General features: G+C 34.0%; 1 protein-coding gene across 1 annotated transcript; it reads right to left on the bottom strand.

Annotated features, from left to right (window-relative positions):
- Positions 1 to 3,493: 3,493 nt before the first annotated feature.
- Positions 3,494 to 16,968, bottom strand: LOC123681702 (protein sister of odd and bowel-like). Its single transcript, XM_045619946.1, has 2 exons — positions 15,837 to 16,968; positions 3,494 to 4,639 (listed from the first exon to the last, which is right to left on the bottom strand). The coding sequence occupies exons 1-2, from the start codon at positions 16,619 to 16,621 to the stop codon at positions 4,282 to 4,284; spliced, it is 1,143 nt and encodes a 380-aa protein (XP_045475902.1). The 5' UTR covers positions 16,622 to 16,968; the 3' UTR covers positions 3,494 to 4,281.
- Between the last annotated feature and the right edge of the window lie 1,687 nt (positions 16,969 to 18,655).

Below are 18,655 nucleotides of genomic sequence, written 5' to 3'. Positions count from 1 at the left end.
TCTTCTTCGATTTTGGGTATTATCAAACCACGCTTGAGAACATCTCCTAACAGTAATTGTATTTCTGTTCGTACGGTTAGCGATTTCTCGAAATGACAACCCCGCCTCCCGTAGACCAATAATTTGACCTTTTTAAAATTCACTTAGCTGGCGATAAATTCTGCGTACACATGCTCCAGCCAAATAACAACAACTAAACATCGACTCTGGATTTCCTCGAACAGCTGGTTTCTTGTAAAATTTAAAAAACTTGTAAAAAACGGCTACAAAATTTAATTAACAAAAATTGCTTATCTACATGATCAAGGAAAATTTGATGAAAGGTCTGCAACCGTAGCGTTTGTGGTCATTTGACTGATATCGCTTTTCATCATTTATGACATACCATCCTTTTTACAATGGAATAAACATGAGTTCTTCTTTCTTGAAATAAACTCGTTTTATTTCAATATCAAAATGAAACCCTTCACATTTTGTATCTGGAATTCAAAATTCAAAAAGCCAGCTAGATATTTCATGTTTTATCAACCACTCCCATTTACTCTCATCATTCTTATAATTTCTAAATTCATTCAAAATTCTCATCACCATCTTCCTAATTTTTTTCGGAGCAGCGTATACGTTTCTGGCTACACCAACTCACACAAGTTCACCACTCGTCAGGTAATTTCCATAATATATCGCAAACCCATTCTATAAATCTACCGCATGTTAAACACATGTCACCATAAAATATGCCCCTGAAAATGTATATTTTCTCCGGGACCAAACATATTGCCATAATTCGATACCTGTCTCTTTCCCTCCAGAATGAGAGTGTATGCCATTTCGATTCAGGTGGATTTATCGCCGATGTTCCGTACTTTGCACAAATGATATTTATGATTGCGTTTGTTCTAATAGAAGAGTGTAGATTCATGCGGCATCGCCCTTGCTTATGTGAAATTGTAGTCGAATCATGCTGGAAAAGTTGAGATATACCTAAGTATAACATGATTAGTTAAGTGATATCTTGTCCTATGTTGTGATCAATATGACTCTAACGATGACCTACTTATTATTCAACTTTATTGCACTCAGTAATCAATGGTACTTCGATTTTGACGTCTGCACTTTGTATTGACGCTCACTTGAGTGACGCATCGCTTAGATAAGAGATACCACTCACTAAGGCGGAGCGTAGCGTAGTGAAGATTATCGAAGCGAACAGTGACATTAGCCAACAAGTGAATATTCTCATAAAAATAATAGGCTTTGAAGGGATATGCCTTATGGCATGGATTAACAATATCCCGTCATTCCACCCCTGGAATCATATAGCCAGGGGTCTCTACTGACATAGCAGTGATGTAATATCATAAAGCAACTGGCTAGAGGGAATGAGGTAACTTTACTATGGGTATCGAAGTATTGTGGTATAGAAGGAAATTAAAAAGCCTATAAACTTGCATAAAAGGCATCAAGATTAGCACCTCTTGATCCTGAGCCCTTCTGTGGGCTTGGAAAAGACCAATATAAGGCATCGGTCCAATAATGGGAGTGGTACAATAGAAAAACCATCTGGAGGAATACTCCGGGTCTTGCTAAGGAAAACAAGTTTGTGGTGCTTTCACCGACCTATACCAGGAAGCTTCTGAAGCTACCACGAGCTGAGCTCTGGGTAATCGTAGGACTGCTGAAAGGACACTGTCGGTGCAAATACCTTTTGTACCGCATGGGTAGGTCAGCAGACGAGATCTGCAGGCTTTGTGGAAAGGGAGTAGAAACAGCCGAACACATAGTGTACAAATGTCTGGGGCTGACTGGCTTAAGAACCACTCACATGGGAAAGTCAGTTCTGGATACTCAATAAGTAAAAGCCAAGGCTCCTAAGGATGTCGTCGGTTTCGTTAATAGCATCGATGGCCCTTTTCTACACAGAAGTATTGAAAAGTTAGATCATTGGATCATTTTGGAGTACTTGTATCACTCTTAAAGATGACCATGTTAACGAATTATGCCAAAGAAAAAAATTAGTTTTTACTGGAAAGGTTATAAGTATTATAACCTTCTCTTCGGCTGTCCCTTGACTATTTCTATGATGCTAGTCTCGTAGTTGAGCATTCGAACGTCAACTGAAGTGTATCTCCTCGTTGCATCGCGTAAGTGAGCATCTCTTCTTAAATTCAATCATTCAACTGAATGTAAGCCTCTCAGAATCTTTCCTTCTCCACCCAACCGAGCTCCAACTTTCATGCATGTGTTTTCTTATTGGGTACCACATGTGTATACAAAAACAATTAAAAAGCTACCAATCTTTTACAGGGTTTTACCAAATATGAGAGAAAGATTTTTGGGAGTGAATCCTTGTCGAAAATTAATGAAGGTGAACAAAAGCTCTTGAGTTTTTCCTTGAAAAGTTATACGCTTCCAAAAATTAGAAAAAAAAGATTTTATTTTTGTCTTGAAATGACTTAGAGGAATGATATTTTAGATCATGTCCTACCAATAAAAAAAGCGCGACAATTCCTACTAGATTTTCTCCATTTACAAAAGATCCTTCCATGCACATTGTTGTATATTATTTCTTTATTAGATAACTGTTGCTTTCATTGAAACAATGAGTCTCCATCGTTATTTTTAAAACATATTTTTGAATTGAGACATTCTGAATCATTAAAAAATTCTGTGATAGTGGTTGTATGTTACTCCCCTTTAAAAATCTTCATTTACATGGCATCCTTCTAAGATTCGGAATGTCTTTTTCATTCTAATCGCAGCCTAAAAAAGTCGTTAACTTTTTAATTTCCTTCAAATTCTCTTCAAAACTTACCGAGAAATGATCCTTAAAAAAGCAAGTTCAAAGAGATTGTCGTTTTAGTTTTGACCGAGGTTTTGACCCTCAGAAATGGCATAACTGTCATTTGTTTTGTTGACAGTGCTTCATTGAATGATTTCCGGTATTTTTCGACAAAATAGAAGGGCAAAATTTCATTACAATTATGAATATTTTTCACTCAAATGCTTGATTTGATACGCAAAGTTTGTGATAAATGTACGATATCGTTGCAAAAAATTCTGGTAGTGTCATGTTTAACCTCGTAGATTTTTTGGGATGATACTATGGGATATAAGCTTTTGTTTAGAACAAATAATATTGAAACTGCCAAAATCCTTAAAACCTAACAGATATAGGAGGAAGCAACTCGAAAAGAATTCTCCCATATAACTCATATAAGTATCTCAAAAATGAAGAAATTATCACATAATCAATATCTAAACTTTGAATTATTTATGAACTGAAAAAACCTGTTAATTAAATAATCGTTGTTTTTACTTATTCATCCTCTTAGCTTTAATAAAATATGATCTATGAATTCAAAAATATAAAAATCAGTGATTGAATCATCATATTTAGCTAATAAAAAATTCATATCAATGCTGACTGACATTCGGCTTTGGCCTAGTATGGGATTAAATAAAGTATTAAAGAGGCAAATAAAAGTCTACTTCATAAACTTCACATATTTATTCGATTCATCTTGAATATACAAAAATATACAAAAAGGGTATATACATAATACATTCACAATTCGATATCACAACAAATAACTTCAGACCTAAAGAAGACGTTATTCAGATAAGAAAGTGATTCAGTAATCAAACTGAGACATCTCAAGGAGATCAAAATACATTACAATAATTGCGATTGAAATGAAATATTACAACAAACATATTCATTTCAATTTTTTTACATCATATCATACACACATCAGAGGAGAATGTCATTGCAGTTGTAAATTCATAAGTGCTTACTTCTTCAATGAACCACATAAAAAATGCATGAAGTAATCTCATATGGGATAATTTTAACCATGATTAGGTATGTTATATCTATATTTAGCATTCCAACAAAAAGGGTTTTTATAATTTTAAAGCTATTCATCAGCAGGCAACAATTTTACAATTCTAAATAAAAAATTGGATCGATAATTATCATAGTAACCGAATAATTTGAAAAAGTATAATTGATATCTACTATAACTAGGTAAATCTATACAGGGTGTGTCTAAATCAACATCAATCAAAATAATTTGAAACAAAAGTTTCGAAGAAAATAGAATTCTTGTTAAACTTTGAAAAAATTTGGAAACACCCTGTATATTCAATAGAGATCGAATTCGCCGACAGTTGAAGGAACTTCTTTAATACATAAATCAACAGCAGAACATACTTTCATCACTTACACAATGCGCCTAACTAACTGTTCTTTCACAATTATACAATACACCTTATTTAAGCCTACTTACTACCACTAGCTTTGCTTATGATGGAGTCAATGGTAAAATTCTGGTTTTGATTCGTGATGGTATTGTTGGCACCACCTGCGCCTAGGTTGTGGGTCAGGCTATGCCTTCTGAGATCACAGTTCCTTCTGAAAACCTTTCCACAGGCTGAACAGTTGTAGGGTTTGATGTCTGTGTGGGTGAGAAGGTGAGTTTTGAGGTTAGATCTTTGATTGAAGGATCGCGAGCATACAGGACACTTGTGTGGGGATTCTTCCATGTGGAGGATCTTGTGGACTGCTAGGGTTCTTGATTGGCAGAAGCCTTTTCCACATTCGGTGCACTTGAAGGGTTTTTCTTTGCTGTGGATGTACCTGAAACAGATGGTTGTTTGAGAATATTGATAGATGATTTGTAGATCTGAGTTTGATTGAATATACTTGATTTCTAATGTTCTGTAATTTTAGTGTATGATTTAATTTTATCTTGAGAAATATCTTCAAACATATAATAATTAATTATAGGCGTTTCACAATTTCACCCAATCATATCAACATTACACTGATAATTGCATTCAGGGCAATTATCAATCACTATGACAACACGATTGAGTTTGACAACTTCATTCCAAATTAATTTCGAAACCTCACGTTTTGGCAATGCAATATAACAAAGTATAAATGGGCCAATAAAAAAAAAATTCCCAGAAATACAACATACAGTCACAAATATATTTGGGGAATAGAAATTAGAATTGAATGAACATAGGAGCTTAAAAGAATTGACGTTGATACTAAAAGATTGGGCGGTCAATATAAGAAGCAAAGAAGGGACCGAATATAAAGAAGCAACGGTAAAGACAATGTGGAACCTTTTGTGCAAACTCTTGCAAAAAAGTACTATAATGACTATAACATTATGACGGACCTGATTAACAATATAGTATTTAAATCAGCCCGAGATGTCCGCGATGCAATGATAAGAGATCATCTATAGAGAACAGCAACGAATCTAATGTTTAGTTAAATTTTAATAAAATCGTGAATGTTTTAGTCCAAAAATTTTCCGCCGAATATCCCTTGGATATTGACAAATGCCTCATAATTTTATGATAAATTTCTCAAGCTCTCATCTTGGTAACAGCTAACAAGTAACGAGCTTTCGATTGTCATCAAATTATCTCCTCTATTACCATAGATTAATAAACATAGATAGAGGGGGTAAAGGCACTTTTAACATGTCCCCAACATGGTTAGATTACGCTGTCGGATTGTGATATATTTTAAAATCCACGATTTTACTATATCATTATGAATGTATATAATATTGAACGAAATAAATTCATTTGAGCGATTCTCAATTGAATATACAAATTTGAATATTTGGAATCCGATATTTTTCCTAATTCTAGAATTTATAAAATGCAAAATATCTGTATCTACCTGCTGAAATCCAAGGTTTGGCAACTTTTGCTCTCCACGGTTGTTTCACGTCGTTTGGCGCGCTTGAAATTTGTTTTCTGAATTTGTGATATACAGGGTGTTTCCTAAACATGCGGCAAAAATTCAGGGGGTTGTTCCTTGGACTATTTTAAGCATGTTTTGTCCTTGGATGATTTTTGAAAAACCTCTTTGTTTCGAAGATACAGGGCGAACAACATTTTTCATATTTTTAAAATTAATAAAAGTTTAAATAAAAATGCGTACCGCACTGTGTTTACTAAGTAGGTACAATTTATTTTTAAATTTGTTTAACAACATTCCAATTACTAAAAACGGCCAGTTTTTTGACTAAAAATTGATGGTAAAGGAATACAGATTAAACACGGTTTTCATTTGAATTCGTTTTGTGATGTATTATTATTATTATTTGTTTTTGAAAGGGTTCGGCAGTCAATGAGGAGAAGATTGGATGCTTGTATGCTGGCTAGAGGTGGTCATTTTCAACAGTTTTTGTAGGTTGAGTTGAATTTTCATGTAATTTTTCATAATAAAATGTTATTATCTGAAATTTTGTTTCCCCTATATCTTCGAAACAAATAGGTTTTTCAAAAATCATCAAAGGACAAAATATTCTTAGAATAGTCCAAGGAACAACCCCCTGAATTTTTGCCGCATGTTTAGGAAACACCCTGTATAGGTATTTATCTCAATATATTTTGAGCTTATATGAATCGTTGATTCACTAAGGGAAATAAAAAGTGCGTTTTTTTTGGTGAAACTCGCGAATTTAGTGAAATATCGCTGATATGTTTTCATTTCCGCGCGCTTCATGACAAATTTGATAGTTCCTGTTAGGGACAAAATTTGCTTACTGAAAATGACATATGCTCCCTCTATCTATGTTTATTACTCTGAGTCTATTACAAATGTCTTAGGGATATTACTACTGAGAATTTAAGGGAAACTGAGGCTTTCAAAAGGATATCAATTGGGATCATTAAAGCAATTAAAGACTTAATTTTGTTAATTACTTTTGGCAAAATTATGATAATGAATTGATGAAACGACATAATTGATGCGGCTTTGGCTGACAAAAAGGAGAGTTCTTAACTCAGTTATTTGAATAGAAGTAATATAGAAAATCATCAGGTATTGATCCATTTCCCAAAGAGCCACAGACAGTCTCTGACTTTGTGGTATTTCAGTTTGTTTGTCATAGGTTTTATTTTTCTTATTTTAATTGTATTGCCTTTTTGACGAATAACATTGTATTTATATAAAGAAAATTGTATTCATATCTCCCAGAGAGGTAAATAACCTCAAATACAAATCGAAATAATGAAGCAGATCAAACACAAACAAAAAAAAACATACACAAACGAACGATCCTAATCTCAAGCGACGCAACACATGTTCGCATCAATCCCAGCCCTAATTACGTATCATTCCAACAGCACAAAAAGCACCCGCCTCAGTCTTTAAGGCCCGATTAACGACGTTAAAAAACACGGATCGCACTAATTACTTCAGTCCTGTCAGAAATTTAGAATCCTCGAAATCTTCCCAAACGCGCCCACGCCAAGCAGGCTTAGCTTCGCGCTTTTTAATGGGTTTAACGGTTTCGGAGCTGCCTTTCCCTCTCGCGCGCCCGTCGACGAGAAGAGAAAAGAGGATTGTCCGATTTTGAATTATCGAAAATGTTACAGAGTAATTATACACTTTAGAATGTAATTTCTATACGGTGCGCCGCGTTATTATGTTTCGGTTTGTGGTTTGGAAATTGAGTAGGCTATTCATTGATGCCTCGGAGAATGGCTGAGTGGTGGTACCACCGATGATCGGTACTTGTCGTGGGTGGATTTCACGTGTGTCGAATTTCACGGTTGGACGAGCCGTGGAATTTGAAGTTTTTTCGTTGTTGTGTTGTTTATGGGCGATTTCTTGGTTGGGTATGAAAGTACCTCTTTTCCTTGGTAGTTTTTCATTGTGAAAGTACCTTTTTACCCGAGAGAAACCCTTTCCCTGCGTAAGTACCTTTTTTCCTGTGGAAGTACCTCTTTTCCTTGGTAGTTTTTCATTGTGAAAGTACCTTTTTACCCGAGAGAAACCCTTTCCCTGCGTAAGTACCTTTTTTCCTGTGGAAGTACCTCTTTTCCTTGGTAGTTTTCTCTTGAAAAAGTACCGTTTTACCCGAGAGAAAATTTTCTCCCTGATAAAATTACGTTTTCCTGTGAAAGTACCTTTTTTCCGTGAAAGTACTTTTTTCCTGTGAAAGTACCCCTTTTCAAAGAAGTACCTCTTTGTCTACAACAAGAGCCTCATTTGAAACAAGGCACTTTCTTCGAGATTGAATCATTAATGGGTGTTAATTCTTTGTTAGAGATGAGTTAGTACTCTTTCCCGGGAAAGTACTTTTTTCCGAGAAAGCACCCTTGTTTTAAAAAGAGCAGCTTTGTTGGATGTATGTGAACTTTTTGCTTGAGATGGAACCTTTTCTCTGAGAAAGTATATTTTCACCAGAAAGTACCTTTTTCTTGTGAGGGTACCTTTTTTCGAAGACGTACCTTTTTTTCCTGATTTGGAAGAAGATATTTTTTTTTTGAGATTGCATCCTTAATGGATGTTAATTCGTTGTTAGATGTGAAAGTACCCTTTCCCGAAAAACTATTTTTTTCCGAGAATGCATCAGCTTTGTCTTTAAGAGAGCTGCTTTGTTTGAGAAAGTACCTCTTTTCCGAAAAACAATTATTGTTCGGAAGGAGTTATCTACAGTTGTATTCTTTGTGGGTGATATATTTTCGTTGGATATATGTCTACTCCTTTCCCAGAGAATGTTCGTACCTTAGTGTTACCTTCCATGAGAGATATTTTTCAGTTGTACATGAGAATTTTTTTCCTGATTAAGTATTTTTACAAGAAAGTACATATTTTCTGAAAAGAGCAGCTTTATTTCGAGAAAATTCTTTGTTTTCAGTGGTTTCCTTCACGAGTGTTATTTCTTATTTGTATATAGAAAAGTACTTCTTTCCCAGGAAGTACTTTTTTCCCGAAAGTACCAGAGTACTTAATTTCAGTGATACCATTTATTGAGATATTCTGGATTGATTATGAAAATACTCATTTTCTGGATAAGTACTCTTTTGTGAAAAAGTACTACTTTTTGGAAAAGTGGAGCTTTGTTCTGAAGAAGTTACTCTATTCTTAGAGGTACCATTCACGGGTGATATTTCTTGATTGGATATGAGAATACTTATTTTCTCTAATTCTATGACAAATCCGTTCATTCTGCTATACCTTGTAGAACAAAATAGTGCGAAAATATCTCAGATTCACACAGATGGATCTATTTCAATTATTATATGTTGGTACTCGGAACTCTCCTGTCACGGCTTTATCTATTTTATCACTAGAATTGAGCTGTACTAATACTTTTTTCAGGACACTCTTAGGAATATGATCTGCGATAAAAATATAACTTTGTACACCATTTAAATTTAAGGGTCTTATGTTATTCTTATAATTTCGAGAAAAACATTCCTAAATGAAAAAAAAAAAAGTTCTTCAAGTGACATTCGAATACTTTTGAAGAATCTCAATAAAAACTGAGGTTTTCACGTTTTTTGACACTTGAATTCAATTCTTTTTGTATTCTATACAATCTAAAAGTTTATTATCATTAGAGTCACGAAGAATGGGACAAAAAAAGGATTATTCAAGTAAAATAGAAATTGTTGAGAGTTTACAAATATTATTCAAAATTAATTCCGAATAAGTAACAGCCTAATTGATCAAACGGGTTTTTATTCATTTTTGCGAAAATTAGCTTCTAAAATTTTATACATGTTTCATATGGCACTTCAATGAATCTACTAATTATTGATAAAATTGATATTTAAGATTCTTATAGAAAATTCTATAAGAAATAGAATTAAAGGTGATATCTTGCATATTATATCCAAAGTCACTTGGAGGAAGCCAGAATATTTCGACCATACAAGGGTTGTCCAAGTTTTCAGAAATTTCTTTGGGTCAGTGAGTTTATTGCCTAACAATAATTTCAAATAAACCCCGGTATTTGGCGGATCGTGGTATCCACTTCAAAGGGACATCTGGACAAGCGTTTTTATGGACTAGTTCAAGTGACTTTGGATATACTTTACCTTACATATCAAACTGACAATTAATGAGAACATTACTTGGTTTTATTAGTATTAGATTCGATTGTTATCCTGCAATGTATTTGTTTTAATATATTAATTTATTGATCCAAGACCGTTACAAACGAATAAGAGTACACCTTCTCAAGTACCTACTCACTAGAAGCTGTAACGAGATAATCTGTAACGTATATTTATTAGAAAATTCCATCAGCAATAAAACTGAAGGGAATATTTTGTACTATACATATGGAAATGACACTAATTAATTGAAACATTATTTGACTTTGATAGTAGTAGATTTGATATCCTTTGTTATACTGGATTCTACTTGTTTTAGTGTGGTGTATATTTTATCTACAAGTTTTTGTGTACAAATTATAGTGAAGAAAAGATATTGTTAGAAGGATGCGTAAGAAATATGTTGTTTTGAAAATACCATATTCAGTGTTGCTTTCGTTTCTTTCATCACTATTTCTCCACAATTCCGACTAATGAAATAATACTTCAAAATATTAGAAAAAAAAGTTTTCTCTCCTTCATTATCAACTCCTACCAAAACCTCAACTTGAAAAAACCCAGCAACACAGAGATAAACTCTTACCCGTCACTGACAAAATCTATAGCCTCGAATCTATGTGTTTCGAGTTGTCCGACGGACGGCCACAATTCTCAACTTGAGAGGCGTTCAAGTGTTGCCGTGGCAACAAAAGATATGTTTGATTTTGGACAATTAATGGGTACCTGTTTCCTTCGGCTATTTTTCAAACAGATCTTATTCAAAACGAGGGTTTGTTTATCCACGTCAAACATTCCACGGGATCAGAAGAGATCAATATTGTTTTTGCTGCCTTATCTCTTTAAGTAAACACTGCAGGGATGTGGCACAGGTGGTGCACGTTAAAATTTGGTTTCGGGCCATCTTATCAAGGATATATTTCCCGTATTTCCGATATTTATCAGGGTTGGAAAGGTATGTTTGCGGAGGGTGGAGAATATGGCAGGTCTTGGGTTGAGAATTGAGAGGGAGGTATTTGAAATTAACGATATAGAGAAGTGTATTCTTGAAATATAGAAAACGAAGAATGCTATTTTGGATTTTTTCTCGAATATTTTCAATTCGCCAATTAATGAGTACTTCTTTCACCACCTTTCTTTTCTTTTCTCAATAAAAAAAAATTTTGTTGAGACATGGTGTGATTGAAATTCTCATATTATATATACAGTTCCAATTTCTAAAAGGAAGATATGAAAGTACCTCTTTTTTAGAATGGAGGTACTCTGTTCTAAGTTGTTTTCTTCATGATATAAATATGAATAACTTATTTTTCGTTTGAATGAATTAATCGATTTGTTGTCTCGACATGTTCCTAGTTCTTGGCGCGAATTCTATGTAAGAAAGGGACTTAATTAAAGTTGTACCATTAACGGCTGTTATTTTTAAGTTGAATATTAAAGTACTACTTCCCGGAAACTAACTTTTTTCGCAAAGAGAGTAGCTTTGTTCGAAAATTATCATCTATAAAAGTGTATACTTAGTGGTTGAATGAAACTTTGATCTTTATGATTTACCGAAAAAGTTATATTTTGTTGCTTCAATTTTATTTATTGTCCGTTGATCTTGTTTTTCAGTGAACTATTGCTTTCGATTTTTATGTGACCACATATATTACAAATAGATATTATAGTTTCAGAGAAAAAATAATTTTTCTCAATCCAATGGAAATGAAACATTCCATAAGTTGTCGATAAATAATTATTATGGACATATACATTTCCATAGCAAACAATCATTCCAACAGTTGCGTTTTCTATCAAGTTTTGTCTTAATTTATCACTACAGGAGAAATGAACAGATTGTGGGAATTGTAATAATTTGCAAATGCAATATCCTCAGAATATCATTATAAACAATCGGAGAAAAATTATATGTTCAACTCGACAGCAAAGTAGATTAGTCAATCTACTTTACAGTCGCCTTAGTTGGATTCCTAGCCGGCAGTCAATCTACTACTTTGCTGTCCAGTAAAACAAATAACTATTATTCAGTTTCAATTCATTTTTCAATATAAAACAAAGTTCAAAGTGAAAGGAAACTTGCTAGTATTATCGAAAATAGTGAAGTACCAAGATTCTGAAATTCAGAAGGATTTCATTTTAGTTTCAATTCAATATTTGACGTTGAGCTTTTCTTCGAGAAAGGCTGAAAAACGATTTCTGAGTTAAAAAATGTTTTCGAAGGATATTTATTGGCTGGCAAGTATAGACATACATGTAGAGAACCTTATCAAAAATGGAAAATTATTGTTATTATTTAATATGTGCGAGGACGATAAAATTGTAATAATAGTTTATTCTGAAAATAAACAGGATAAACAGCTTTCACAGAGGCGTGAGCCTGTACGTCGTGTAATATTAAATTTTTGCATTTCGAATCAGAAAGAACCTCAGAGTAATAAACATAGATAGAGGGAGCATATGTCATTTTCAGTGAGCAAATTTTGTCCCCAACATGAACTATCAAATTTGACATGAAGCGCGCGGAAATGAGAACATATCAGTGATACGATATTGCACTCAAATCGCGAGTTTATCCGCAAAGAACACACTTCTTATGTCCCATAGTGAATCAACGTTTCATATTAACTCGAAATATATTGAAATGAATACCTAAATATCTCAGAAATTCAGAAACAAACGACATCAAACAACCGATGACACTAGGAGAGCAAAAGTTGCGAAACCTTGGATTTCATCAGGTAGAGACCGAAAATAATGAATATTCTACTTATTATAAATTCGACAATTAGGAAAAATATCGGATTCCAAATATTCAAATTTGCTTTTTTAATCGGGAATCACTCAAATAAATATATTTCATTCGTTATAATATACATTAATACAGGGTGAGTCTTTGACTTGTACATATATTTTAACCGAAGATTCTTGAGGTTAAAAGAAACACTTTTTTCATTTACCATTTTTTCCGATTCGGCATTGTTAAAAAGATATAGCCATTTTAAATTTTCATAATGAGCTAATTCACCCCTGGTAACCGGAACACTGAAGTTTTCGCAAGTATAAGATACACAATTTGAACCTTGGAAATAAGCTAGTAGATTGGAAAAACCATCATAAACTCACTTTTAACATTCCATTTGTTGAACAAAGTAGTATTTATAATACAATTATCCCAATTTCATTGACGATAAAGATTAAATATTTTTCTCTTGATTTTCTATTTCATTTTCGATAATCATAACGAATTGTGCTCGCTACCACCCATATTAGCTTAGCTCTGATATTCATAATTCATATCCATTCATTTATCATATCGCATTCATAATATTATATCGTTGTTTATTTAATTTCGTACATTTAACCTTACATTCTGAAATAAATAATATTCATCTGTGAATCTAACACAGACTAGTAGTCTGTGGTTTTAAGTTTGAACCTCAAATTTCGAGTGATGCAAATTTAAACACAGCAGTTCGAATAATCTATGTTCTAACCTAAAATATTCATTAACAGTTTACACTGTTATTGTTATTATGATATTATATTTGCATAAAATGAAAATCATCGAAGATTTTAAGAAACCCAACAGAATATTGAAGTTCCATACATATTTTCAAGAAATTTAGAAACAATTTCCAAAATAATTGTGTGGATACAAAATAAATAAGTGTGCATTCTGATAGAAAGTAATTCCTTTATGAAATGAAGCATTTGATTTGTTCCAACTATCTCATAAAAATAAAAATAATGATCTACTTCAATATTTTTGGAGCCATCCGTGTGAAAATATGGAAATGAAGTTTAATGGCTCTGTAATCTATGGAAAATGTTAGACTCCACTTGTAATCAAATTTGTTCTATAATATGTACCTACATTATAGCCAACTCTACTACTTGATTCATCTTGATTTTGCCATTGAAAATAAATGAGAAGTATTCAATATACAATTGAATATCCTGTTTCTTTCAACTCACCTATTTGTTTTCATATTAAAACAATTATGGCACTCTTGGAAGTATGTCAATCATATGCTCTAGGATGAATTTATGGAATAGCAAAAGAATAAAAGTATTTAATCTCAATCACATGAAAATTTGTCTAGTGTGTACTTAGTAGTATGTTTCGATGTGAGTTTGAATGATCAGAAGAAGAATACAGTATTGTTCGATAGCAGCAGTCTTTAGTGGGATATTGATTGTTGTCATTATAATGGGACTATTTTGTGAAAACTTTTTCAAACACGGTCTTTATGGGTGATCTGGACTTTTCAAAATAGAATGTTGATTTTAATGAAGTATCTTCTTATTATCAGAGCTGTGCCAAAGCTCAGTAATTTGTAATCAAATAAAGGAATTGAGGTGAGCTTATTCAAATAACTTCATTTTCAAACTAAGTTGGCTAGTACTTCAATTCTAAAATCTGAGCAATGACATAGTAAATATTCATTTCTGTGGTTTTTTTTCCACAACAGAACAGAGTTGCATTTAGCCAAAGTACCCAATTTTTCGAATTTCACAGATAATTTTTTTTTTTTAAGATCAAGTTACTCGAAAACGGTGCTTTGTAGGAGAAAATATGAAGAATACTTTTATTTTTCAAATTAGCCAAATATTGTTCAATGAACGTTCAAATTACTTTTAAGAGTTGGGTTCTTCGAATTTCTGGTATTTTTATGTGATATAATGTTCATAATGAAGAAACTGAAAGATGTGCAGGGAATCTTGTGTTCGGAGAAGATGTAGCACATCAAGGAAAAGCTTTATTCCAAAAATCATTTCCTTCAATAAAACCATTTACGAGATATAGACGAAAATCATATTTTTTTATCGATTTTCAACAGCCTGTATCTTTGTAACCGGGCCGAATCGGAAAAAACTATAAAGGAAAAAAGTGTTTCTTTTGACCTCAGGAATCTTCGGTTAAAATATATGTACAAGTCAAAGACTCACCCTGTATAATGATATAGTAAAATTGTGGATTTAGAAATATATAACAATCCGACAACGTAATCTAACCATGTTGGGGACATGTAAAATTTGCTTTTACTCCCTCTATCTATGTTTATTACTCTATGGAAAGAACAAAATCCCGCGGAGTGACAGATGGAAGACGAAATGACAGCGTCGCAAAATCAATCAAACCAAAATGTCAAGGGCCGCTGTGGCATCCTCCGTCACATAACGATTCCTGTTTTATCGTCATTCTCGAAACAGCAGTAAATCGCGGACCATAGAGATAAATCCAAATGTGGCATGACCGTCTACGCGTCATACCACACATACAGCGTGTCCGCTGCTTTATTATCGGTCCACGCTCGCATTATACGTCTAGTTAATAAATATGAAGAATGGCTGAACGTTAAAATCCTTATGGCGTCGTAAATAACATGGCGGATGCGATGCGCGTTTAATGACCACAGAGTTGCGAGCACAGAGCGCTTCGATTTCTCGCGGTAAAGGTGACATTTAAAAAACAATCCGTTAATTCCACGGTTCATTTAATAACGCTTTCGGTAATTGTCGATGGTCGTTTTTCTATGCTCTTACGGCGCGCCCCGACTGGTTTACGACTGCTGGTCGCCAATTTGTTTATTTTGCTAATTTCAATCTAGGTGGTAATAAACGTTATCTTTTTATCAGTTACCCGGCTATCATTTCTACGTTTTATCAACTTGTAGGAGCTTTACAACTCCGGTTTATTACTTCAGTTATTGCCGTTGGTATCTGACGTCCGAGTTTGGGAACGCTGGTTTATCTCTATGGATTTTCTGCGGAATTCCACAGAATTTCAAGTCACAGATTGAAATAGCTCGAAGCGAGGTAGCTGGCATTAATTAACCGGGAATAAATCACAGAAATACGAATAAGCTATCAAGAATTCACGAAACGTCATTAATAAATTTGGGAATGGCCAACTTAAAATAGCGAAAAAACCTTGACAACATAATTACCTATGGTCCCTGAGGTGATCCTGTCTCCTGAAGGCTTTCTGACATATGTCACAAGAATACGGTCGCTCGTCCGTGTGAGTCCTTTCATGGATCAACAAATTATAGCTCTTGGTGAATTGACGGTTGCAAAACTTGCAGATGAATTGTTTCTTAGGCCTTGAAGAACTTTTTTGGCGACTTACAACGTTGGTGGATGATGATATTGAAGTGTTGGTGGATGATGAAACTGTGCTAGGGTTTGTAGACGTTTGGTATATCGAATTCATTATCAAACTGGGATAACTAGTGTCAATTGGGGATGATATGGAGAAGTTGCCCAAACCTTCTTCACTGTCCAACAGCGCCAAATCTTCCTCTACTTCTTCGGATAATTCAACATCTTCAGTTAAGCTCGTATTAGTTACTTCTTCACTGTTACTCACAGTTTCTTCAGAAATCTTAGCAGTGCTAGTTGCAATTTTCAAAATATCTATCCTGTTGCCGTTGTTGTTAACATTCGCTGATACAGTCGTCAACCTTTGCAGAGTCAAGTAGGATTCTAAAGCTTGCAAATTCAAAGCTGCAGCAGCTGCGGAATTAGCGGGAAGTAAAGCAGCCTGTTGCAGCGAATTCATCATTGCACTTTGCAGCGACAAAGCCACATTTTGTATCGATCTTTGTATGATGTTTTCTTGGAGCATTGCTGTTGCTAAATTCAGCTGGGTTTGGCTTAAATCAGGTGTTTTCGGACACATGTCGTTTTTTTCTAACGCTAGAACATTCGGGGATTCAGTTGAAGTCTGCATTTCGGTTATTTCAGGACTAAATCGCTTTGGAAGTAAGTCCGAGGACTACGAGCATTTTAGATTATTTTGGACTTACTGCGTTGAAAAGGTTTGGAAATTTTTCTGGGGTCCTGACGTTCGTTTATGAGGTCCTTAGAGTTGTCACTGGTCACTGAGTTCAATTATCACTATTTAATTTGAGCGTAATTACTGTTTACACTGGTTGTTTATTCGAATGTTAATTAAGTACGTAACTCCTAAGCCGCCTGAGATGCAAACGCGCGCACGTAGTCCTTTACAGTAGACAAAAGACTAAGCAAGCTGGCCATCTCATCGACGTCAGTTGTTTCTCCTCCGCGCCATCTGGGATCGGACGGTAAGAAGGAAAAGGAGATCTGTACTGGTCAACGGGAAGGAAAGAGATAATTTCACTTGTTTCGTGTATCACAACCCTATGCTCATTTGTGTTTATTGGGATTGGTTTTCATGATATAGTAAGACGATACCGCGTGGTTTTCGTCCTCTTTTCCTTAGATAAATATCGGTTGGGAAGACTAATTTGAATATCGGGTTGAGCAGGTTGATTTGTGGGAAGTCCGACGATTCATTTTCTAGAGTGTTCAAAGTTAGGACGGTCGTAGCCTGGAGACGAAAGTGAGCCTCTTCCAACTCGATGATTTATGTGATTATTTGGGTTAAAACGGACAAAACGGAACCAACCAGGTGTTTGATGGATTGCCAGGTCGGATTTCCACAAGAAAGTGTTGATATCTCCTTTACGATCGACTTGAATTACAGAAAAAGAGGATTGTTTTATAGTCGTGATTCTTTTTGATCGAATTAGCATGGAGATATCAACAGGCGGTTAAGAGGGAAACCTCTGCAATCGACTTGAATTTCCAAAATAAAAAGGGGATTTTTTAAAACAATTATTCATTGTATATTCAACCAGTAAAATTTCAATCTTATTAACATAATATTATCAAGATCTGTTGAAGAATGAAACGTTCACATAGAATAATTGAAAAAAAAATACGATTTGGACTGATTTTTTTATATTAAAGTCAATCGAATTAACAAACAGATATCGAAAGCATTGAGAGAACAGCCTCGAATTAGGAAAGACAAAATCGATAGAGATGGCAGGTTTTGTTTACCTAATAATGCTATCGAATTAACCTGGAGATACCAACTAGCGGTGAAGAAAGAAACACCACCTTTGTGAACTGCGAAGCATTTTTTTGGCAAATTTCTTCAGTTGTAAAGTACGTAATGGTAGATAATAATCGATAATATTCTTCGCTAAATTGACACGGAGGTGTATACTGCAATACATTGAGTCATATGCTATTCAATTTTTGTATAATGTTTGTTATACAATCTGAATTGAATTTGAAGTAGATGAAAATATCTAACAAAAAGTCTTAAATATTCTACTTGAAAATGGAATTTCGTGTGCCAAAAGGCTGAATATATTATAAGATGGATGACATTTTTCGACGTAGATATAGACAAATGAGCTCTTCGGAAAAAACTAAAGATTTATCAATTTAATTCAAATTGAATGAATCATGGCAATTTCAAAGATTATATTCTCTTATTGAAAAAATATTTGAAACGTACGTTGCAACATGGTAACATGCTTACATATTATGTGAAAAGGGTGTTGATAGTTACTGCGAGTAGTGAATTATGTTTATTTGAATTTTTCTGGAGATATGAAAGAAATAGTTATTTGTTTTACTAGACAGTAAAGTAGTAGATTGACTGCCGCGGCTGATAGAAATTCTGCCAATGCAATCAATTTACTTCTCTGCCTAATATAATTATTTCTCTGATTGTTTATAATGATACATGTAGGATATTGTATTTGCAAATTATTACAATTTCCCCAATCTTTTTATTTGTCTTGTAGGGATAAATTAAAACGAAATCGCAATTGTTGGAATGATTGGTTGCTATGGAAATATAGGTAGGTATATGTCCATAATTATTATAGTTTCACCACTTATGAAATATCTGATAGTTCTTTGGAAAAATACCGGATATATTTAT

Source organism: Harmonia axyridis, chromosome 6 (assembly GCF_914767665.1).
Source record: "Harmonia axyridis chromosome 6, icHarAxyr1.1, whole genome shotgun sequence".
Taxonomy (NCBI): domain Eukaryota; kingdom Metazoa; phylum Arthropoda; class Insecta; order Coleoptera; family Coccinellidae; genus Harmonia; species Harmonia axyridis.
Note: the sequence above shows the minus strand (reverse complement) of the source record. Positions and strands in the feature narration are given on the sequence as shown.

What these genes read in the sequence shown, in the direction of transcription:
- LOC123681702 (XM_045619946.1), bottom strand. Translation starts at nt 16,621, where the DNA reads ATGCAGACTTCAACTGAATCCCCGAATGTTCTAGCGTTAGAAAAAAAC. An exon ending in GATCACCTCAGGGACCATAG is followed by an intron (nt 4,640 to 15,836) that starts GTAATTATGTTG and finishes CATCTGTTTCAG; the next exon opens with GTACATCCACAGCAAAGAAA.